General features: G+C 43.7%; 1 protein-coding gene and 1 pseudogene across 1 annotated transcript in view; both read left to right on the top strand.

Annotated features, from left to right (window-relative positions):
• The window catches only part of LOC132761654 (zinc finger protein 850-like), a 64,320-nt gene extending 50,103 nt beyond the window's left edge, over window positions 1–14,217 (top strand). The window contains exon 2 of the mRNA XM_060754724.2: window positions 11,997–14,217. Within this exon, the coding sequence (XP_060610707.2) occupies window positions 12,176–13,951 (1,776 nt within the window). The 5' untranslated portion in view covers window positions 11,997–12,175 and the 3' untranslated portion in view covers window positions 13,952–14,217. The remainder of the gene's footprint in view (window positions 1–11,996) is intronic.
• LOC132761660 (zinc finger protein 420-like) overlaps window positions 1–22,517 on the top strand; it is a 72,616-nt pseudogene extending 50,099 nt beyond the window's left edge.
• The last annotated feature ends 1,570 nt before the right edge of the window (window positions 22,518–24,087 follow it).

Genomic DNA, 24,087 nt, shown 5'->3' with positions numbered 1-24,087 from the left:
ATATTAGATTTGGAAGGGACCTCAAAGGCCATCTAGTCTGCCCCCCTTCAGCAGGCACGAAGACACTCAAGCCAAGTCTGTCCAACAGATGGCCGTTCAGCCTTTAAAAAACATTCACACCTAGCTCCAGCAGACAAGAGTTCTTTGTCCCACTCTGGTCATTCCACAGATTTATAAACCCAATTTTCCTAGTTCCAACAGACCTCACTACCTCTGAGGATGCTTGCCATAGATGCAGGTGAAACGTCAGGAGGGAATGCCTGTAGACCATGGCCATATAGCCCGAAAAAACCTACAACAACCCAGTTCGATATTAGATTTTGAAGAGATTTCAAAGATCATTCAGTCTGGCCCTCCCGCTCTTCTTGTCATGCATGAATATGCAAGTTTAGTCTGAAGAAGAGAAGGCTGAGAGGGGATATGATAGCCATGTATAAATATGTGAGAGGAAGCCACAGGGAGGAGGAGGGAGCAAGCTTGTTTTCTCCTTCCCTGGAGACTAGGACGCAATGGAGCCATGGCTTCAAACTACAAGAGAGGAGATTCCATCTGAACATGAGGAAGAACTTCCTGACTGTGAGAGCCGTTCAGCAGTGGAACTCTCTGCCCCGGAGGGAGTGTGGTGGAGGCTCCTTCTTTGGAAGCTTTTGAACAGGGGCTGGATGGCCATCTGTCAGGGGTGCCTTGAATGCAATATTCCTGCTTCTTGGCAGAATGGGGTTGGACTGGATGATGGCCCAGGAGGTCTCTTCCAACTCTTTGATTCTATGATTCTATGATTCTAAGTGAAGCCTTCCCAACCAATGGCTACCCAGCCTCTGTTTCATAGACCTCTAGAAAAGGAGATACCACAAGACTCCCAGACAGTCTATATTAGATTTGGAAGGGACCTCAAAGGCCATCTAGTCTGCCCCCCTTCAGCAGGCACGAAGAAACTCAAGCCAAGTCTGTCCAACAGATGGCCGTTCAGCCTTTAAAAAACATTCACACCTAGCTCCAGCAGACAAGAGTTCTTTGTCCCACCCTGGTCATTCCACAGATTTATAAACCCAATTTTCCTAGTTCCAACAGACCTCACAACCTCTGAGGATGCTTGCCATAGATGCAGGCGAAACGTCAGGAGAGAATGCCTCTAGAACATGGCCATATAGCCCGAAAAGAAAAGAAGCAAGGACAACAAGGAGGTGAGGAAGGGAGGGGTGGGTAAGAAATGAAATTGAAATTATTATTATTATTATTATTATTATTATTATTATTATTATTGTTGTTGTATTGTTGAATGCTTTCATGGCTAGAATCACTGGGTTGCTGTGAGTTTTCTGGGCTGTATGGAGAAGGTTTTCCAGAAGCATTTTCTCCTGATGTTTCATTTATTTATTTCAAAGTTTTATATACCGAGCTTCTCACCTCATAAGAGGGACTCAGCCCGGTTTCCAACCATAAAAACACATACAATCGGTAAAATATCAAAATACACATTACAATAAAACATTAAAAAAGCACATATATTTAAAACTACAGTGGTCAGTCGTCATACTAAAATCGAATATACACCGTCTTCCATCCAAATCATTGTCTCATTCTTCGAAAGCCTGTCTCCATAACCACGACTTCACCTGTTTCCCGAATGTCAGGATTGTTGGGGCGGTTCTAATCTCTGGCGGGAGAGAGTTCCAGAGTCGTGGGGCCACCACCAAGAAGGCCCTGTCCCTCGTCCCCACCAGCCGCGCTTGTGAGACTGGTGGGACCGAGAGCAGGGCCCCTCCAGACGATCTTAGTAATCTAGATGGTTCGTAGGGGAGAATACGTTCGGAGAGGTAAACAGGGCCGGAGTCGTTTAGGGCTTTATAGGTTAACACTGGCACCTGCATCTGTGGCTGACATCTTCAGAGGATCTAATGATGGTCAAGCAAGTGGGGTGTATATATACCGTATATACTCGAGTATAAGCCGACCCGAATATAAGCCGAGGCTCCTAATTTTACCACAAAAAACAGAAAACATATTGACTCGAGTATAAGCCGGGGATGGGAAATGCAACTGCTACTGGTAAATTTCAAAATAAAAATAGATACCAATAAAATTACATTAATTGAGGCATCCGTTGGTTAAATGTTTTGAATATTTACAAAAATGGTAATTTAAGATAAGACTGTCCAACTCTGATTAAATGATTATTTACCTTCTTCGATGTAAATGTGCATACGTATCCTTCCAATAATAATAAAGAGAGTAACACAATAAATGTAGTAACTCCTGGTTAGTCGTAAGGCCGAACAGGGTATAAGGTTACAGCCTGTGTTGGATGGGGTCGCACTCCCCCTGAAGACGCAGGTTCGCAGTTTGGGTGTGACCCTGGACTCATCGCTGAGCCTGGAACCTCAGGTTTCGGCGGTGACCAGGGGAGCATTTGCACAGTTAAAACTCGTGCGCCAACTGCGCCCGTACCTTGGGAAGTCTGACTTGGCCACGGTAGTCCACGCTCTGGTTACATCCCGTTTAGACTACTGCAACGCTCTCTACGTGGGGTTGCCTTTGAAGACGGCTCGGAAGCTCCAGCTAGTCCAACGCTCGGCAGCCATGATACTAACAGGAGCGGAGCGCAGGGAGCATACAACTCCTCTGCTGCACCAGCTCCACTGGCTGCTGATTTGCTACCGGGCTCAATTCAAAGTGCTGGCGTTGGCCTATAAAGCCCTAAACGGTTCTGGCCCAACCTACCTATCCGAACGTATCTCTGCCTATCAGCCTGCCAGGACCCTAAGATATTCTGGGGAGGCCCTGCTCTCTATCCCACCTGCTTCACAGGTGCGGCTGGCGGGGACGAGAGACACGGCCTTTTCTGCGGTGGCCCCCCAGCTGTGGAACGCCCTTCCCATGGAGGTAAGATCACCCCCCTCGCTAATGGTGTTCCGAAGAAGATTAAAAACTTGGATGTTTGAACGGGCATTCGGTTAAACAGTGCAATGAATGCGATGATTACAGGAATGGAAATTTGGACGACGGATTGGATCACGACTCTAGTTATGAGATGCATTGTGTTGTCTATTGTCGTGTCAATATTGTATATTATGCTTTTATGGTTTTAAATTGTATATCGTTGATTGATTCTTATCCTTGTTGTAAACCGCGTTGAGTCGCCTGTTGGGCTGAAAAACTGCGGTATACAAGTAAAGTAAATAAATAAATAAATAAATAAACGATAATAAAAAGAATAAAATAATGAATGTAGCAATAACAACAAAAATAACAATTCTGCAGTAAAATAATAAATGTATAATAGAGTAAAATGATAAATGTAATAATAATAAACAGTTCCAACAGACCTCACTACCTCTGAGGATGCTTGCCATAGATGCAGGCGAAACGTCAGGAGAAATGCCTCTAGAACATGGCCCTATAGCCCGAAAAAACCCACAAGAACTTAATAATAAATAGAATAAAATAATAAATGAAATGAAAATATAATAATAATAACAACAGAGTAAAATAATAAATAACCTTGACTCGAGTATAAGCCAAGAGGGACTTTTTCAGCCTACAAAAAGGGCTGAAAAACTAGGCTTATACTCGAGTATATACAGTATTTAACTCTATACTCTAGACTGCCCAACTCTGATTAAATCATTATTCTAACCTTCTTCAATGTAAATGTACTTATGTATCCTTCCAGCAATAATAAGGTGAGTAAAATAATAAATGTAATAATAATAATAATAATAAAGTAAAATAATGGAAATGCAATAATAACAGTAATAATAGAGAAAATAATAAATGTAATAATAGAGTAAAATAATAAATGTAATAATAATCATAAATAGGGTAAAATAATAAATGTAATAGTAATAATAATAGGGTAATTTATTTATTTATTTATTTATTTCATCTAGTTATACCCCGCCCTTCTCACCCCGGGGGGGACTCAGGGCGGCTTACAGGAAAGGCACAATTAGATGCCCAAAACACACAACAAACAATACAAAATATAACAATTCAACAATTAAAATAAAACATCAATACCTAATAAAATCATAAAAACTATCTCATGTCAGAGTCCATATATCAGAGTCCATATATCCATTCCATTCCATTGTCCTTGTCTATCGACAGGTCCTTTAGTTAGTTGTCAGCATGGCCAAAAGCTTGGTCCCACATCCAGGTCTTTAGTTTTTTCCTAAACGCTAGAAGGGAAGTCGTCGATCTGATCTCCCCGGGGAGTGAGTTCCACAGGTGAGGGGCCACCACTGAGAAGGCCCTGCTCCTCGTCCCCGCCAGCCTCACTTGTGCCACTGGCGGGGTCGAGAGCAGGGCCTCCCCAGAAGATCTTAAACTTCGAAGTGGGATGTAGAGGGAGATCCGTTTGGACAGATACACTGGGCCGGAACCGTATAGGGTTTTGTAGGACAAAACCAACACTTTGAATTGTGCTCGGAATTGGATCGGCAGCTGTAAATGTAATAATAACTGTAAATGTAATAATAATAAAGAGAGTAAAATAATATATGAAATAAAAATAATACTAATAACAGAGTAAAATAATAAATAACCTTGACTCGAGTATAAGCCGAGGAGAGCGTTTTCAGCCTAAAAAAGGGGCTGAAAAATTAGGCTTATACTTGAGTATATACAGTATATACACACATATATAAATACACCTGTGGAAAGTCCCTCACTCCCCATGCCCAAGCCCCCTTCTTTCCCACTCCTCAGATCCAAGCCTCCCTCTCTTCCCACTCCTCACACCCAAGACTCCCTCCCCACACTCTCCCTTGCAGACAAAGGCCGGCCATGGTTTGCAGGCCTCCCCACCCGTGCTTTGAATGTGTTTTTACTGCATGGCAGTAGCAGGTTGAACTGGGTGGCCCGTGGCATTGATTCTGTTGTCGTCATCATCATCATCATCAATAATAATAATAATAATAATAATATTTCAAAGACTGGATGGCCATCTGTTGGGGTGCTTTGATTTCTGCTTTTCCTCCATATCAGAAGGAGATCGGATGGGGTGGCCAATGGGTTATTTATTTATTTATCGTGTCATCCGCAACCAGAACACTGTACCACATTTCTAACAGAACAAAGCAAACAAACAGATAAAAAAACACACATTTTGCAAACTTGGTAGCTGATTAAATGTCCTTTGACCAGTATCTGGTCACTTGGAGTGCCTCTGGTGTTGCCGCAAGAAGGTCCTCCATCGTGCATGTGGCAGGGCTCAGGTTGCATTGCAGCAGGTGGTCAGTGGTGTGCTCTTCTCCACACTCGCATGTCGAGGATTCCACTTTGTGGCCCCATTTCTTAAGATTGGCTCTGCATCTCGTGGTGCCAGAGCGCAGTCTGTTCAGCGCCTTCCAAGTCGCCCAGTCTTCTGTGTGCCCAGGGGGGAGTCTCTCATCTGGTATCACCCACGGATTGAGGTGCTGGGTTTGAGCCTGCCACTTTTGAACTCTCGCTTGCTGAGGTGTTCCAGCGAGTGTCTCTGTAGACCTAAGAAAACTATTTCTTGATTTAAGTTGTTGGCGTGCTGGCTGATACCCAAACAGGGGATGAGCTGGGGATGTCTTTGCCTTGGTCCTTTCACTATTGGCTGCCACTTCCTGGCGGATGTCAGGTGGTGCAATACCGGCTAAACAGTGTAATTTCTCCAGTGGTCTGGGGCGCAGACACCCTGTGATAATGCGGCATGTCTCATTAAGAGCCACATCCACTGTTTTAGTGTGGTGAGATGTGTTCCACACTGGGCATGCGTACTCAGCAGCAGAGTAGCAAAGCGCAAGGGCAGAACCAATGGGTTAATCCTATTATTATTATTATTATTATTATTATTATTATTATTACAAGGCTGGATGGCCATCTACTAAGGGTGTTTTGACGTCTTCCACTGAAATAGAGTTAAGTTTTTTTTTGATATGATTGGTCTTCATTTTAAATATTGTATTACTCCTTTCTTTCTTTTTGCATTACAAACAAGATATGTTTTTTTCCCCAATTAGTTTACACAACTGTCATTGGCCCAGACCCTCTGTCAAATTTTAAAGTGCAATGCAGACCCTATGTCTCCTTGGGGCTGCAGGAGAAACATTTCCATCAGAAAGGGCTGCATGGCTTTAAAAGGTCGAGAACCCCTGGGTTAGAGGATCCCTCTTATCCTTTGCTCAACATAGCATTTGTTGAATTTCCTTGGTAGGTCTGTAGGTTGTTTGTAGGTTGCGTTTCTTCCCCAAGTCGGAATCTATTGTGTTGGTCATTGCAAAAAAATCCTAGGAAGGACGCTGTGTAAAAAGCCTGTGTTTCTCTAGCTCATCTTCAGCTGCTGAAAATCTTTCCCTGGACAGAGGACAAGGAAGGAAAGGGGGGAGTGGGCAAAGGTCAAAGAGGTTCGCATGGAAAAAACATGAGGAAGAACTTCCTGACTGTGAGAGCCGTTCAGCAGTGGAACTCTCTGCCCCAGAGTGTGGTGGAGGCTCCTTCTTTGGAAGCTTTTAAGCAGAGGCTGGATGGCCATCTGTCAGGCGTGATTTGAATGCAATATTCCTGCTTCTTGGCAGAATGGGGTTGGACTGGATGGCCCATGAGGTCTCTTCCAACTCTTTGATTCTATGATTCTATGAAAAGGCATTGTGGATGGAGCTGCACTTATCTTTGCATCTGAGAGAGTGAATGACCCAAAGAGAGCTTTGTTCAGCAGATACTCGTTTTGTGAACACCCCACAAGTCTCAATGTATTGACCCAAATTGTTTCCATTTCCACTTGTATCATCCGCAATTGACTTTACAAATTTAGCTGGGATTTGGCAATTTAGCAACTGCAAATGTGGCAACCTTTAATGTTATATTTTTGGAATAATCTGCTAACACGTCACAGATAACTGCTGACTGTCCTTTCTTCCAGAAGGTCTCCTAGGAGAATGTTTTTGGGGTCATTATACAAAGGGCAATTATTTATTTACGCTATTTCTACTCCGCCCATATCAGCCCGAAGGCGACTCAGAGTGGCGAACAAGTCGGTGCAATTCGATGCCATATATAAATACATACATTACCAAAAGTAAAAACATCATGAAGCATTTAAAGCCATAAAAACAATAAACAATAGAAATTATAAAACTATTATAAAACTATGTCTTCATGTTCAGTCCTCATCCGTTCCATCGTTCCTAGGTCATTTTCCGATTCAAATTTATCTAAATTATACTGAGGTTCCAAAGGCTTGATCAAAAAGCCAAGTTTTCAGTTTTTTTCAGGTCAGGAGGGTGGGGGCAATCTAACACCCCTAGGTAGGGAGTTCCATAGCTGAGAGGTCACCACAGAGAAGGCCCTGTCTCTCGTCCCCTCCAGACGTGCAGGATCGAGAGAAGGGCCTCCCTACGATCTCAAGTAATGTAACGGATAGTATATTAAATCTTCTCTTTCCACTGATCCACAAATACAAAGTCTTTGATCATGCCGCAGGGTTCCGTCCTGGGCCCGGTCCTGTTCAACATCTTTATTAATGACTTAGATGAAGGGTTAGAAGGCAGGATCATCAAGTTTGCAGATGACACCAAATTGGGAAGGATAGCCAATACTCCAGAGGACAGGAGCAGGATTCAAAACGATCTTGACAGATTAGAGAGATGAATGGCCAAAACTAACAAAATGAAGTTCAACAGTGACAAATGCAAGATACTCCACTTAAGCAGAAAAAACGAAATGCTAAAATACAGAATAGGGAATGCCTGGCTTGAGAGCAGTGCGTGTGAAAAAGATCTTGGAGTCCTTGTGGACAACAAGTTAAACATGAGCCAACAATGTGATGTGGCGGCAAAAAAAGCCAATGGGATTTTGGCCTGCATCAATAGGAGCATAGTGTCTAGATCTAAGGAAGTAATGCTACCCCTCCATTCTGCTTTGGTGAGACCACACCTGGAATATTATGTCCAGTTCTGGGCACCACAATTCAAGAGAGATATTGACAAGCTGGAATGTGTCCATTGGAGGGCGACTAAAATGATCAAGGGTCTGGAGAACAAGCCCTATGAGGAGTGGCTTAAGGAGCTGGGCATGTTTAGCCTGAAGAAGAGAAGGCTGAGAGGAGATATGATAGCCATATATAAATATGTGAGAGGAAGTCATATGGAGGAGGGAGCAAGCTTGTTTTCTGCTTCCCTGGAGACTAGGATGCGGAACAATGGCTTCAAACTACAAGAAAGGAGATTCCATCTGAACATTAGGAAGAACTTCCTGACTGTGAGAGCCGTTCAGCAGTAGAACTCTCTGCCCCGGAGTGTGGTGGAGGCTCCTTCTTTGGAAGCTTTTAAACAGAGGCTGGACGGCCATCTGTCAGGGGTGATTTGAATGCAATATTCCTGCTTCTTGGCAGAATGGGGTTGGACTGGATGGCCCATGAGGTCTCTTCCAACTCTATGATTCTATGATTCTATCCCTCTGTACCTCCCCTCTAGCCAGCCTGATGGCTTTGTCTGGAAGCACAGGGCTGTAAATGCTTTCCTGAGGACTACAGACGTTAAGTCTTGAAGATATTGTTGACAGTATTGGTTGTTACACTAAGTCCTTGCAGGACTATATAAGCATGTATAAAGAAAAACCTTATTGTATGTAATTATCTTGTTCAACTGGCTAAGTAGGTCAACTAGCAATCTTGTACCACACCCAAGGGATTATAACTGTTTGAGTTTTTTGAATACATTGTGGTGGGTGCTGGACTTCTGGTGGGCTGTTGCTGGAGTTCTGTTTCACCAGCGTGGAGTTTCAGCAGGGGATGCTGATGGTGAAATAGCGTTTTACTTCAGGTTGATTTCCCATTTGCTGCATGATGAAGATGCTTTATTTTATGTTTATTACAAAGACTGTAAATATGTTGCAATGCTGATTTTCATATGCAACAATGCCAGTTTTGCTTCATCTCTGCAAAGTAAAGATTTTCTGTTCACTTTGACTATTGGTCTGAGAGCTTTTGCATTTGGGTTTTGGGCGCTGGGACGTTGGGTTAAAACATGTGCTGCGTAACATTGGTCACCCTTTATTAGGAGATACCAAGTAGCGAAACCCTGCTGTTTACTAGCCCGCAAGTTGTCAGATGCATCCATCTCAAAGATTTTATCTCTAACCGTCTTTTTATTCTACTGAAATAGGGATTTGTTGACCCGTCAAAATACTGATGGCGCAGAGCAACCAGTATTGAGCCCATCCTCCCTGCTTGTATTGCTCCATCAAGCATGGCTGTGTTATACTCTCATCCTCCGTTTCCAAAAGTCTTCTCCTTTATGAGATATTGAGCTTATGTATTCTAGACTTAAGTGAGGAAAAATCCAATTCAAGCCATAATAAGGCAAATGGTATCCTGGGGAAAGGGCTAAAAGAGTTCTTACAAACTTACTCTGAATACACTCAACCTGCTTTGCGTTACCCTGTCCCCATATTTCCACTCCATATAGTAATTGTGGTAGAATTTTAGTGGTAAAGATTTTAATTGTGGGACATACCAGAGAGCCCCCCCCCCTCTTGTTTTCTCAAAGGCTAGAGTTGATTTTACTGACCTCCAAGTGGATATTTTGGCTGCTTCTATATGTCCTTTTCAGTTACCATTTGCGAAGATGCTACACCTCTGACACCAAATTTGCGAAACCTCTGCTCGCACCAGTTGTACAATTGTGCTAATTGCAAAGGTGCTGCAATTCCAACAACAGACAGGGTATAGGGTATTTAACTTTAAAGAACCCACCCTCTGTCACCAATTGCACAGTCTGTTCTTAAATTCTGCCACCAATTATACAGGTGTGGATGATTATAGATGTAATTAAGGTAACTGCCACCAATGTGAGGTATTGCCAATGAGAACTGGTTCCCCAGACGCAGATTAATGGAGATGACACGGTCTTCAACAAAAGTTAATAAGTTTATTTTGTACAAAGCGTATGGTTGCAGGCTGTTAAATAACTTGGAATAACTTATAGAACTTTGAATGTAACTTGGTTTGCAATACAGTTCACTCTTCTCGATGACACAACTTGTGATTGACTTTTACTGTGGTGAAGCACTTTATTAAACAATGTTTCCTAATGTGAATAGCCTTCCAATTTGATCTCTTCTTGATCAAATCCTAGATCTCTAGTTCTTTCCTAACTAGTGATCTAAACAAGCTTCCCTTAGTCCTCTCTGACTAAAGAAACTATTTAGGTTTTCCCCTTCAGCCTTCCTAGACTGAAGAAACCTCTGGCTATTCGCACACACTGCTTCTCCACTCTCCACTCTCCTCTCTCAACTGCTAACTCTGACTGCTAACTCCCAACTGAACTGCTTCTTTTCAAAACGCAGATAACATTTTCTTGCTAGGCTCCTCCCACTTCTCACTCTCTTGCCTGGTCTCCTTGGCAACGCCACCGTGGATACAACCAGTTAGCTCTAGCTTCAGCTACTGTTACCAACACGAATATATTCTAACAGTTAAACATATACAGTATCAATAACTTCTGCACACTGTTATATGAGAAGTGTTCGACCAGGTATTTAAAGCTGAATGTGGTTTTGAATTAGACGAGTGGGGAGGCAGAGTCATGGTTGACTGCAAGATTCCTTTGGAAAAAGACAGGAGTTTTGATGGCATCAGGCGTCTAATTTGGGATGCTCAGGAAGCAGTCCTGGGACTCATTGTTGGGTGGGGGACAGCACCGTAATCTTGATGTCCCTCAGCATTTAGTACCTCCTGGTAATTCAGAGAAACCCATTATACAGTGAGTGACTCTCTTTAATATTAGAAAGCATCGTTTATTTATTTTATTTACAGTATTTATATTCCACCCTTCTCATCCTGAAGGGGACTTAGGTCGGATCACAGAACACATATATAGCAAACACATATAGCCCTCCTCTGGAATGTGTCCAGAGGAGGGCGACTAAAATGATCAAGGGTCTGGAGAACAAGCCCTATGAGGAGCGGCTTAGGGAACTGGGCATGTTTAGCCTGAAGAAGAGAAGGCTGAGAGGAGATATGATAGCCATGTATAAATATGTGAGAGGAAGCCACAGGGAGGAGGGAGCAAGCTTGTTTTCTGCTTCCTTGGAGACTAGGACGCGGAGCAATGGCTTCAAACTACAAGAGAGGAGATTCCACCTGAACATTAGGAAGAACTTCCTGACTGTGAGAGCCGTTCAGCAGTGGAACTCTCTGCCCCGGAGTGTGGTGGAGGCTCCTTCTTTGGAAGCTTTTAAGCAGAGGCTGGATGGCCATTTGTCAGGGGTGATTTGAATGCAATATTCCTGCTTCTTGGCAGAATGGGGTTGGACTGGATGGCCCATGAGGTCTCTTCCAACTCTTTGATTCTATTATTCTATGAAACATTCAACGCTGATTATACAATGAGAAGACAGACAACAGATAGAGATATTATATAGGCTTTCCCCCCAGCTGCAGCTGCAATAAATCTTGCCAACCGAAAGGTTGACAGTTCAAAGCCCAGCTCCCCGCCCACCTAGAGGATCAAAGACAGCAATGTGAGTAGATAAAATAGGAACCACATTAAGCAGGGAGGTATTTTAGTCACGGCGTTTCGATCAGAAATTGGAGGAAAGTTTACGAACAAAGAAAGTTCTTCAGTAAAGCGATGGAGCAACATCACCCCCTGTGGCCGGAACTGAGCACAGCCTCCAAAGATGCCGAAAGATGGGATTAATCTGCTGTGCTAAAGCCATGTTCAACCCCATGAAATCAGTGTGATCCTCCAGTATTAGAAGGAGTTCCCATTCTTCCATCATTTTTTTCTTTTTCCGTCCCTCCTTTCTTTTTATTCTATTTTTTTCTGAATCCATCCCCTTCTTCTTTAAGAATCAGTGATTGCCTTTGCTGGCATCTGTGTATGTGCTTGAGACCATGATGTCTGCATTACTTGGTATTCCCATTTTCAACATGACCCATCAAGGGAAAGGGGGGGGCAGTTTGCAGGTAAAGAACATTTATGACTTTAACCTTTGTTCTTTTGCTTCTTTTTCTTAACCAGGAAAATGAGGATTCAGTGGAGTCAACTCTTGGGTGCAATGAGGAAACCAATAATATAGGAAGTAGAACTCCTCTCAAGGTAATGATTTTGCTGAAGTCTTGACCTCACTGACAGATAAGAAAGGAAAAAAGAAAAGCCAAGTATCTTTACTGCAATTCAACACGGAGGAGAAATTCAACATGTCGGAGAAAGCATCTAAATGCCTGGAGTGTGGACAGAGCTTCACTTATAGTTCAGGTCTACATTCACATCAAAGGACTCACACTGGGGAGAAACCTTACGCATGCCTGGAGTGTGGACAGAGTTTCACTCGGAGTTCAACTCTATATTTACATCAAAGGATTCACACTGGGGAAAAACCCTATACTTGCTTGGAGTGTGGACAGAGCTTCACTTGGAGTTCAGATCTATGTTCACATCAAAGGACTCATACTGGGGAGAAGCCCTATACATGCCTGGAATGTGGACAGAACTTCACTCGGAGTTCAAGTCTACATTCACATCAAAGGATTCACACTGGGGAGAAACCCTTTACATGCCTGGAGTGTGGAAAGAGTTTCACCGAGAGAGGAAATCTGCGTTCACATCAAAGGACTCACACTGGGGAGAAACCCTATATGTGTCTAGAATGTGGAAAGGGCTTCACTCATAGTTCAGGTCTACATAGACATCAAAGGACTCACACTGGGGAGAAACCCTATAAATGCTTGGAGTGTGGACAGAGCTTCACTGAGAATGGAAGTCTACGTTCGCATCAAAGGATTCACACTGGAGAGAGACCCTATACATGCCTGGAGTGTGGACAAAGCTTCACTTCGAGTTCAGAATTACATTCACATCAAAGGACTCATACTGGGGAGAAACCCTATACATGCCTGGAGTGTGAACAGAGCTTCACTCGCAGCTCAGAACTACGTTCACATCAAAGGATTCATACAGGAGAGAAACCCTATACCTGTCTAGAATGTGGTAAGAGCTTCACTCGCAGTTCATATCTACGTTCACATCAAAGGACTCACACTGGGGAGAAACCCTATACCTGCCTAGAATGCAGAAAAAGTTTTACTAAGAGTTCATATCTACGCACACATGAAAGGACTCACACTGGGGAGAAACCTTATACATGCTTGGAGTGTGGAAAGAGCTTCAAACAGAATGCACACTTCCATTCGCATCAAAGGACTCACACTGGGGAGAAACCCTATAAATGCTTTGAGTGTGGACAGACCTTCACTAAGAATGGAAGTTTACATTTGCATCAAAGGATTCACACAGGGGAGAAACCCTATACATGCCTGGAGTGTGGACAGTGCTTCACTCGAAGTTCTGATCTACGTTCACATCAAAGGACACACACTGGGGAGAGACCCTATAAATGCATGGAGTGTGGACAGAGCTTCACTATGAATGGAAATCTACATATACATCAAAGGACTCACACTGGGGAGAAACCCTATACATGCCTGGAGTGTGGAAAGAGCTTCACTATGAATGGAAATCTACGTATTCATCAAAGGACTCACACTGGGGAGAAACCCTATACATGCCTGGAGTGTGGAAAGAGCTTCACTATGAATAGAAATCTACATATACATCAAAGGACTCACAGTGGGGAGAAACCCTATACATGCCTGGAGTGTGGAAAGAGTTTCACTACGAATGAAAGTCTACATTCACATCAAAGAACTCACACTGGAGAGAAACCTTATACATGCCTGGAGTGTGGAAAGAGCTTCACTCATAATGGAAGTCTACGTTCACATCAAAGGACTCACACTGGAGAGAAACCTTATACATGCCTGGAATGTGGAAAGAGCTTCACTCATAATGGAAGTCTACGTTCACATCAAAGGACTCATACTGGGGAGAAACCCTATAAATGCTTGGAATGTGGAAAGGGCTTTACTAAGAGTTCACATCTACATAGACATCATAGAATTCACACTAAGGATTAACCCTATACATGCCTGGAGTGTGGACAAAGCTTCACCGAGAATGGATGTCTACATTCATTTTTGATTTGATGTGATTTTTCAAGTGGTTTTATGGCAATAATAGGAAACCCACTACACTGACCGGAGCCAGCATGGTGTTTTGAGATGGTTTTAAACAAGTGATTTTAAAGTAGATGTAACTGATTTTTGTGTTTGTGTATACAAATTGGTACCAGGCTCATAGACAATTCATAGAATCATAGAATCATTGAGTTGGAAGAGACATCATGGGCCATCCAGTCCAACCACCTGTTAAGAAGAATTCCTTCCCGGTGAAAGGGCACTCAGGGACAAACTCTGATCTACGTTCACATCAAAGGACTCACACTGGGGAGAGACCCTATAAATGCATGGAGTGTGGACAGAGCTTCACTATGAATGGAAATCTACATATACATCAAAGGACTCACACTGGGGAGAAACCCTACACATGCCTGGAGTGTGGAAAGAGCTTCACTATGAATGGAAATCTACATATTCATCAAAGGACTCACACTGGGGAGAAACCCTATACATGCCTGGAGTGTGGAAAGAGCTTCACTATGAACAGAAATCTACATATACATCAAAGGACTCACACTGGGTTGTCAACATCATGATGTTTATTCATGTAAAAACGTTCCGGATGTGCCAAGGTTCACAATGTATTTACATGACTTCTTGTGTGCAACCATCCAGCATACCTTCCTCAAAGGCATCTGTATTATTTCACTTACTGTTGGCCTCAGGGCCTTGTAATGGTTGTTTTTCTGTATAATAATCAAATGCTTGCTGATCTTCTGCACTGTCAGGAAGAATTAATGTGTAAACAGTTTGTTTTTTCCATTACCACTAATGGCTGTCTGTTGATAACAGTCGAGTTTCCTATGAAGTTGCACTTCAAGATTCTCAATATGTCTCCTATTGCTAATGTGCAATAAACATAATGTCTTTGGCTTACATACAGCTGTCAGTTTGATGTCTATCCCGCCATCTGTAGTCACAGCTTGCTAGTCTCCACAAGTGTGTATTCACAGAGACCTTGTAGAAGGGAGACAGGGTGCATACTTGTAACTGTATTTCTTTGAGTGGTTCTCTGTGAATTCACACAATCCTGCCCGTCCTCCCCACAATATCAAACCTCCCCCTTTCAAGCTGCTACTGTGGCTTAGGATAATGACAACAAAAAAGACATCTGGGAATTTCACCAGCACACCAGGAGCATTCATAGACATGTACTATTGAAAGAACTTCTCGATATGCCTGTCGATTAGTTCATCAAACGTTGCTCTCCATGCTCTCGCGACAATTGATGTTCCAATGACATAGGAAAGAATCAGGTTCCAGCCAGTGATGAATGCCCACAGCTCACCAATAGTTACATAACTTTAGAGATATGCTGATCCGGTCTCTGGAACTCTAGCACCAAATTCCCCCTAGCAAAGTCCAGCCAGCACAGAGGCCAGTGCAGCAATCAGAAAGGAGATGACAATGGCAGGCCCTGAGTTTTCTTGAGCAGCTGCCCCAGCAAGAACGTAAACTCCTGCCTCAAGTGTACTGCCGACACCAAGAGCCACCAAGTCAAAGGTGTTGAGGCATCGTGAGAGCCGGCTCTCTTGTGCAGTCTACCACTTTCCGACGAAACGGCTGTTGTCCAAATCCAAGAAGTCCCTTGCAAGACATCTCAATGAATATGTATTGTCAAAGGCTTTCATGGCCGGAATCACTGGGTTGTTGTAGGTTTTTCCGGGCTATATGGCCATATTCTAGAGGCATTTTCTCCCGACGTTTCGCCTGCATCTATGGCAAGCATCCTGAGGGGTAGTGAGGTCTGTTGGAAGTAGGAAAATGGGTTTATATATCTGTGGAATGACCAGGGTGGGACAAAGGACTTTTGTCTGCCGCAGCGCCTTGCGCTTGGGGGCGATCTTGAGAGCCATCGTTGATCGGAATCGCCTGTGGTTGGTCCAGCAGTCGTCAGCACCTGTCATGGCTCTTGTGAGGAGCACGTCACGGCGGTCTCTGGCGCGTGTGATTACATAGTCTAAGAGGTGCCAGTGCTTTGACCGGGGGTGCTTCCATTATGTCTTGAACTTGTTTTTCTGGCGGAAGAGTGTGTTGGTGATGACAAGGTTGTGTTCCGCACATTTGGTGAGAAGCAGGATGCCATTCGAGTTGCTGTTTCCAACCCCGTCTTTTCCTATGGTCCTTGGCCACAGGTCGAAGTCTCGCCCGACTCTTGCATTAAAGTCCCCCAGGAGGATGATTTTGTCCTCCTTAGGTATCCCCGATAGGACGGTGTCCAGCTGACAGCATAATTTCTCCTTGATGTCTTCATCAACATCTAGTGTTGGTGCATAGGCACTTATGATGGTTGCCTGTTGGTTTTTAGCAAGATTAATTCAGAGGGTTGAGAGTCGTTCATTGATGCCAGTGGGTGCTTTGGTCAGATGTTTCACCAGATCATTTCTGATAGCAAAGCCAACTCCGTGCATTCTTTGGTCTTCTTCAGGCAGTCCCTTCCAGAAGAAGGTGTAGCCTCCTTTTTCTTCCTTCCGCTGTCCCTCTCCTGCTCTCCGGGTCTCCTGAAGGGCTGCTATGTCGATGTTGAAGCGTCCCAGCTCCCTTGCAATGATGGCAGTTCTGCGTTCGGGGTGTTCACTGTCACTGTTGCCCATCAGTGTCCGTACATTCCATGTACCGAAGTTCATTTTTCTTTTTTGGCCGCAGGGTGGTGACCCCACTGGACGCGGCAGTCCAGTCAGGGATGAGAGAGGCAGACTATGTTTAGGGCACCTTTTCTAGCCCCCTCCCCATGTGGGGTGAGCAGAGTGGATCCTCAAAAGGGCTGCTCAGTCGCGGATACAGCTGCCGAACTACTCAACTGCCTCGGACCTTGAGGTAGAACGACTGAGTCCGTACCCACCGCCCATGTGCCAGTCTGTGACTAGGGGCTTCCAGATTTCACAGTCCTGCCCCCGTCGCCACTCGCTGATCGCCATGGGACTTTGGTTGGTTTGTTTTTATTTTCTTTGGAAGACGCCTGTGCGTGAGTTTTTTTAATGTGTGGAGGTCAGTGCATAGCTGATCAACACACAGTCTTCACAGAGTGGTGTAGTTTAACACAATGACCGTGGCTTCTCAATCAGTTGCAGCCTTCTTCTGCCTTCACAGCCGTTGTAACATGTACCATGTTATCCTCCGCCTGCTCCGCCGTTGAGGTCTTTGGGTCTTCGGACTGTGCTTGGTCTGGAACCTCAACCGCGGCCACTCCTGGGAGTGCATGACTCCAGTTGTTGTGCCTACAGGTTCATCTGAACACACAAGCTCCCTCACCACGACAAGGTGACAGTCCATCGAGGGGGCACAAGTATAGCACTAAGAGAGAGAGGGAGGAGCAACAAGCATGGCACTGAGAGAGAAGGGAGGAGCTATTACATCACATCTAGTGTTGCGGAATATACATTACCCGAGATCATTTAGAGCACAATCAGGAAGGAAAAGAACGGAGACAGCAGTCGATTTCAGGCTTTACTCTCAAGCAAGATAGGGTGTACAGATCACAATGTCTGCCACAAGTTGGAAGTCAGACTTGCTTCAGTATTTATAGCATAAAGTCACTGATTTACACATGCGCAGAAATGACCTGACATTTACACAGTACAATCATTAACAGCTGTTCTTCATGTACAGTTGCCAAGGACACTCTTTTGGCAAGGCCATTATGACCCCAAACATTTGCCCACTTTATATAACTATTAACCTTTTACCCCTTATTTCCAGATGCCATGTTCAATTGGTCTTAATTTCCTTGATCTCTTAATGATTTATAGTTTTATATATTTATAACATAAGATTTGATCAAGGCAATCTCCTTTTAGCTAAATTCAGCCTCAATTATTTAGTTGTTAATATGAAAACCAAAGAAACTTGTTTAAAATAAAAAAAAATTCTGAAATTGCCTGCTATTTACATTAAATAGGAGATGGCGCTCTCTCACTATATGACCTTAGATGTTCCAGTCTCGGATCAATATTTATTGATCTATGTGTTTGCCAGTTCTCTGGTTTCTTTATTCAGCTTAAACATTCGGCTTGTGTAAACATGTCCTTTTGAACAGTTATCTTGACCTCATTATCGATTTATACCATCTGTTGATTCTTTCCCTTACTCTGCAAAATCTCCTCTGAACCGGGTGAATTTAAGTAAGACCATCTGTTCATTTTAAATTATGATTATTATTTTATTTTTCTCCTAACGGCTGCCACACTAGGAATACAGAAAGCCAAGAGGGTCAAACTATCAAGGCAAACACAGTATTGCAGATGCCTGGGGCATAACATTCCCCGCCTGAAATCTTTAGATTTCACTAAAACAAACATTAAAATATTGTCCTTCAGATGTCCATAAGGTCTTTCCAAACCTGAAACAAGGGGGAACATGTGTAATAAACAATACTCAACATTTAATCCAAACTTGCAACGAAAGTTCTGAAGTTGTTGGCCACAAGTCCTCACGTAGGATCCAAATAAACCAATCTTCGGGCAGGGAAACCGTAATTTTGCCAACACTTGCACCTATCCACATGGTAATCCATGAGAATATGTCAGAAGTTTGACACAGTTTTAGTTCATGGAGGTATGCTCCCTGCTATGAGATGTGGTGTCCTCTTCCTTATGAGGCATCTTTTTGATGATGGGCAGGAGCTGCAAGTCCAAAGACATTCCTAGGAAGGACCCTGCATGAAAAGCCTATGTTTCTCTAGCTCTCCTTCAGCTGCTGAAAATCTCCCTGAACAGAGGACAAGGAAGGAAAAGGGGAAGTGGACAAAGGTCAAAGAGGTTAGCGGGGGGGGGGGGGGCTTCGTGGATGGAGCTGCACTTGTCTTTGCACCTGAGAGAGTGAATGGCTCCTTGAAGGGAGCTTTGTTCCGCAGAGGCTTGTTTTGAGAACATCCCAGCAAGTCACAATATGGTTTTGAATTAGACATTTGAGGAGGAAGGGTCATGGCTGACTGTAGGATTCCTTTGGAAAAAGAAAGGAATTTTGGTGGCAGCAGGTGTCTAATTTGGAATTCTCAGGAAGCAGGCCTGGGACCCATTGTGCGAAAGGGGGCAGCCCAGTATTCTTTGTGTCCTTCAGCATTTAGCACATCCTGATAATTCAGGGAAGCCCATTATCCAGTGAGTGAGAGCCGTTCAGCAGTGGAACTCTCTGCCTCAGTGTGGTGGAGGCTCCTTCTTTGGAAGCTTTTAAACAGAGGCTGGACAGCCATCTGTCAGGGGTGATTTGAATGCAATATTCCTGCTTCTTGGCAGAGGGTTGGACTGGATGGCCCATGAGGTCTCTTCCAACTCTTTGATTCTATGATTCTATGAGTGACGCCCTTTAATATTGGAAAGCACAATTTCTTTCTGCCTGTCTGCCTTCACTGCTTTAGTGTTCGACCAAGGAAATCAAAGTGATGCTCCAGTTACCTTTCCTTCCATCATTCATTCTTTACTTCTTCCCTCCCCCTTTTCTTTTTCTTCTTTTTTTCTAAATTCATCCCCTTCTTGTTTGAGAGTCTGTGATTGCATGTGCTGGCATCTGTGTATGTGCTTGAGACTGCATTACTTGGTATTCCCATTTCCAACATGACCCATCAAGGGAAAGGGGGGGGGGCAGTTTGCAGGTAAAGAACATTTCTGGCTTTCACCTTTGTTCTTTTGCTTCTTTTTCTTAACCAGGAAAATGAGGATTCTATGGAGCCATCTCTTGGGTGCAATGAGGAAATCAATAATATAGGAAGTAGAACTCCTCTCAAGGTGATGATTTTTCTGAAATCTTGGCCTCACTGACAGATAAGAAAGGAAAAAAAGAAGAGCCAAGTATTTTTACTGTAATTCAACATGGAGGAGAAATTCAACATGGAGGAGAAAGCACATAAATACCTGGAGTGTGGACAGAGCTTCACTCGGAGTTCAAGTCTACATTCACATCAAAAGACTCACACTGGGGAGAAACCCTATAAATGCCTGGAGTGTGGAAAGAGCTTCACTAATAGTTCGGGTCTACATAGGCATCAAAGGACTCATACTGGGGAGAAACCCTACACATGCCTGGAGTGTGGACAGAGCTTCACTCGGATTTCAAGTCTACATTCACATCAAAGGACTCACACTGGGGAGAAACCCTATACATGTCTAGAATGTGGAAAGAGCTTCACTAATAGTTCGGGTCTACATAGGCATCAAAGGACTCATACTGGGGAGAAACCCTACACGTGCCTGGAGTGTGGACAGAGCTTCACTCTGAGTTCAAATCTACGTTCACATCAAAGGATTCACACGGGGGAGAAACCCTATACCTGCCTAGAATGTGGAAAGAGCTTCACTCGGAGTTCGGATCTACGTTCACATCAAAGGACTCACACTGGGGAGAAACCGTATACCTGCCTAGAATGCAGAAAGAGCTTTACTAAGCGTTCAGATCTATGTTCACATGAAAGGACTCACACTGGGGAGAAACCGTATACATGCCAGGAGTGTGGAAAGAGCTTCACTCAGAGTGCACACTTAGGTTTGCATCAAAGGACTCACACTGGGGAGAAACCGTATAAATGCTTGGAGTGTGGACAGAGCTTCATTCATAGTTCAGGTTTACGTTCGCATCAAAGGATTCACATTGGGGAAAAACCCTATACATGCCTGGAGTGTGGACAGAGCTTCACTCGAAGTCCAGACCTACGTTCACATCAAAGGACTCATACTGGAGAGAAACCTTATAAATACATGGAGTGTGGACGTAGCTTCTCTCGTAATGGAAACCTACATATACATCAAAGGATTCACACAGGAGAGAAACCCTACACATGCCTAGAATGTGGGAAGAGCTTCACTCGGAGTGCAGATCTACGTTCACATCAAAGGACTCACACTGGGGAGAAACCCTATAAATGCTTGGAGTGTGGAAAGAGCTTTACTGTGAATGAAAGTCTACGTTCGCATCAAAGGACTCACACTGGGGAGAAACCCTATAAATGCTTGGAGTGTGGACAGAGCTTCACTCATAGTTCAGGTTTACGTTCACATCGAAGGATTCACACTGGGGAAAAACCCTATACATGCCTGGAGTGTGGACGGAGCTTCACTCGAAGTTCAGATCTACGTTCACATCAAAGGACTCACTCTGGGGAGAAACCCTATAAATGCTTTGAGTGTGGAAAGAGCTTCACTGACAGTGGACATCTACGTTCTCATCAAAGGACTCACACTGGGGAGAAACCCTATAAATGCTTGGAGTGTGGACAGAGCTTCACTGTGAATGGAAGTCTACGTTCGCATCAAAGGACTCACACTGGGGAGAAACCCTATACATGCCTGGAGTGTGGACAGAGCTTCATGTATAATTCAGGTCTGCGTTCACATCAAAGGACTCACACTGGGGAGAAACCCTATAAATGCTTGGAGTGTTTAAAGAGTTTCACTCATAATGGAAGTCTACATTCATATCAAAGGACTCACACTGGAGAGAAACCCTATACATGCCTGGAGTGTGGACAGAGCTTCACTCATAATGGTAGTCTACTTTTTCATTAAAGGACTCACACTGGAGAGAAACCCTATAAATACTTGGATTTGACAGAGATTCACTCATAATTCAGGTCTACATTCTCATTTAAGGACTTACACTGGGAAGAAACCCTATAAATGGAGTGTGGACAGACCTTCACTCAGAGTTGAAGTCTATGATCACATGAAAAGAATCACACCAGGGAGAAACCCTATACATGTCTGGAATGTGGAAAGGTTTTTGCTGATTGTACACAATTATATTCACTTTAATGGACTCTCACTGGGGAGAAGCCCTATAATTGCTGGACTGTGGACAGTGCTTCAAGCAAGAGTTCAGGTCTTTTTTTGCATGAAAGGACTCACATTGTGGAGAAACAGAGCGTCACTCATAATTCAAGTCAACTTTCACATCTGAGGAGACAACTGGGGAGAAACCCTATACATGCCTGGAGTGTGGAAAAAGCTTCACTCATAATTTAAGCCTATGTTCGCATCAAAGGACACACACTAGGAATTAACCTTTCTCTGTGATGGCCCCCCACCTCTGGAACTCCCTCCCTAAGGAAATAAAGCTGACCCCCCTTCTCTCCTTCAAAAAACAGCTGAAAACCTATTTTTGCTCACTAGCATATGGAGAGTAGGAGGATTAGATGAAGAGAGACTTCTACTAGACTTCCAATTGGAAATTATTACTGTATTTGGGCCTTGTTATACCATATTAGCCCATTTAACATCATTGACCATGCAATCATGTCAGGTTTTAATTTGATGCTATGTTTTAATGTTATTTTCCTATGTGGGGTTTTCCTGGGATTTTATGACAGTATTGTTTTATGTTTTGCATTGAATGTTTGACATTGTTATGTTGTAATCCATCCTGAGTCCCCTCAAGGAGATAGGGCGGAATACAAATGAAGTGTTATTGTTATTGTTATCAACACACACATCTTTGAACCTTGGTTGGCTTTTATTTATTTATTTATTTATTTATTTATTTATTATTACACTTGTATACCGCTAATATCTCAGCCTAAGTCGGCGACTCATTGCGGTTTACAACATCTAAAAACAACAATATTCAATTTAAAAACATAGAAACACATATAAAATACAGAATTATTGCGCCACCAATAACAATCCAAGTACATCTCGTAACTGGGATCACAATCCAAATTCGTCGTCCGTAATTACCAGTCCTTAATCGTCAAGGTTCGTTTCGTCGGGTTATCCAAATGCTTGTTCAAACATCCATGTCTTAAGTTTTTTCCGAAACACCATCAGCGAAGGGGCTGACCTTATCTCTATAGGGAGGGTGTTCCAAAGCCGGGGGGCCACCACAGAAAAGGCCCTATCTCTCGTTCCCGCCAGCCGCACCTGTGAAGCCGGCGGGATAGAGAGCAGGGCCTCCCCAGAAGATCTTAGGGTCCTGGCGGGCTGATAGGCTGAGATACGTTCGGATAGATAAGTTGGGCCAGAACCGTTTAGGGCTTTAAAGGCCAATGCCAGCACTTTGAATTGAGCCCGGTAGCAGATCGGCAGCCAGTGGAGCTGGTACAGCAGAGGAGTTGTGCGCTCCCTGGTACAGCAGAGGAGTTGTGCGCTAATTAGCTTTTAAAAACTAATTCAGATATTTTCTGTGTCATGAATAACTTTTGAATAAGCATAGGTTCTTTGATTGCAATTTCCAGTGCGAGGAAGTATATCAACTATTACAGAACTTTTACCCTTTTACACAAAGGACGACATTAGACATAAGATTCTATGCAACTACATTGAATTCGTAATTGCATGGCTAACAAAGGGGAATTACATTTTTACTCAGCATTCGTTCACATGTCCATATGCATTCATCACCATGCATCCAAATATTACCATAGATCAAGAACAAGCCACGAGAGCAAAGATGATCCACCCAGAGGAAAAGTGTTCCTGCCATACATCAAGGGAACCACTGACCGCAGAGGGAAGCTGATGAGGAAACACAACATACAAACCATCTACAAACCCACCAAGAAAATCCAACAAATGCTACGTTCAGCAAAGGACAAGAGGGATCCTCTCACCTCTGCAGGAGTCTACCGTATACCATGCAGCTGTGGACAAGTCTACATAGGGACCACCAAATGTAGCGCCCAGACACGCATCAAGGAACATGAAAGGCACTGCAGACTCCTTCAACCAGAGAAGTCAGCCATAGCAGAGCACCTGATGAACCAGCCTGGACACAGCATATTATTTGAGAACACAGAAATGCTGGACCACACCAACAACCACCATGTCAGACTACACAGAGAAGCCATTGAAATCCACAAGCATGTGGACAATTTCAACAGAAAGGAAGAGACCATGAAAATGAACAAAATCTGGCTACCAGTATTAAAAACCTCTAAAATTACAACAGCTAAACAACAGAGAGGAAAAAACCAGGCACAGATTAACACCTCCCAGCAACAGATTTCCCAGGCTCAGGCAGGCCTTCAAATGCTAATGAAGGTGATCAGCTAAACATTCACACCTAACTGCAGCAGGGAAGAGCTCCTTGCCCCACCCCAGCCATTCCAC

The sequence above is a fragment of the Anolis sagrei genome, chromosome 1 (assembly GCF_037176765.1).
Source record: "Anolis sagrei isolate rAnoSag1 chromosome 1, rAnoSag1.mat, whole genome shotgun sequence".
Classification (NCBI taxonomy): Eukaryota; Metazoa; Chordata; class Lepidosauria; order Squamata; family Dactyloidae; genus Anolis; species Anolis sagrei.
This window is presented reverse-complemented; position numbering and strand designations above follow the sequence as displayed.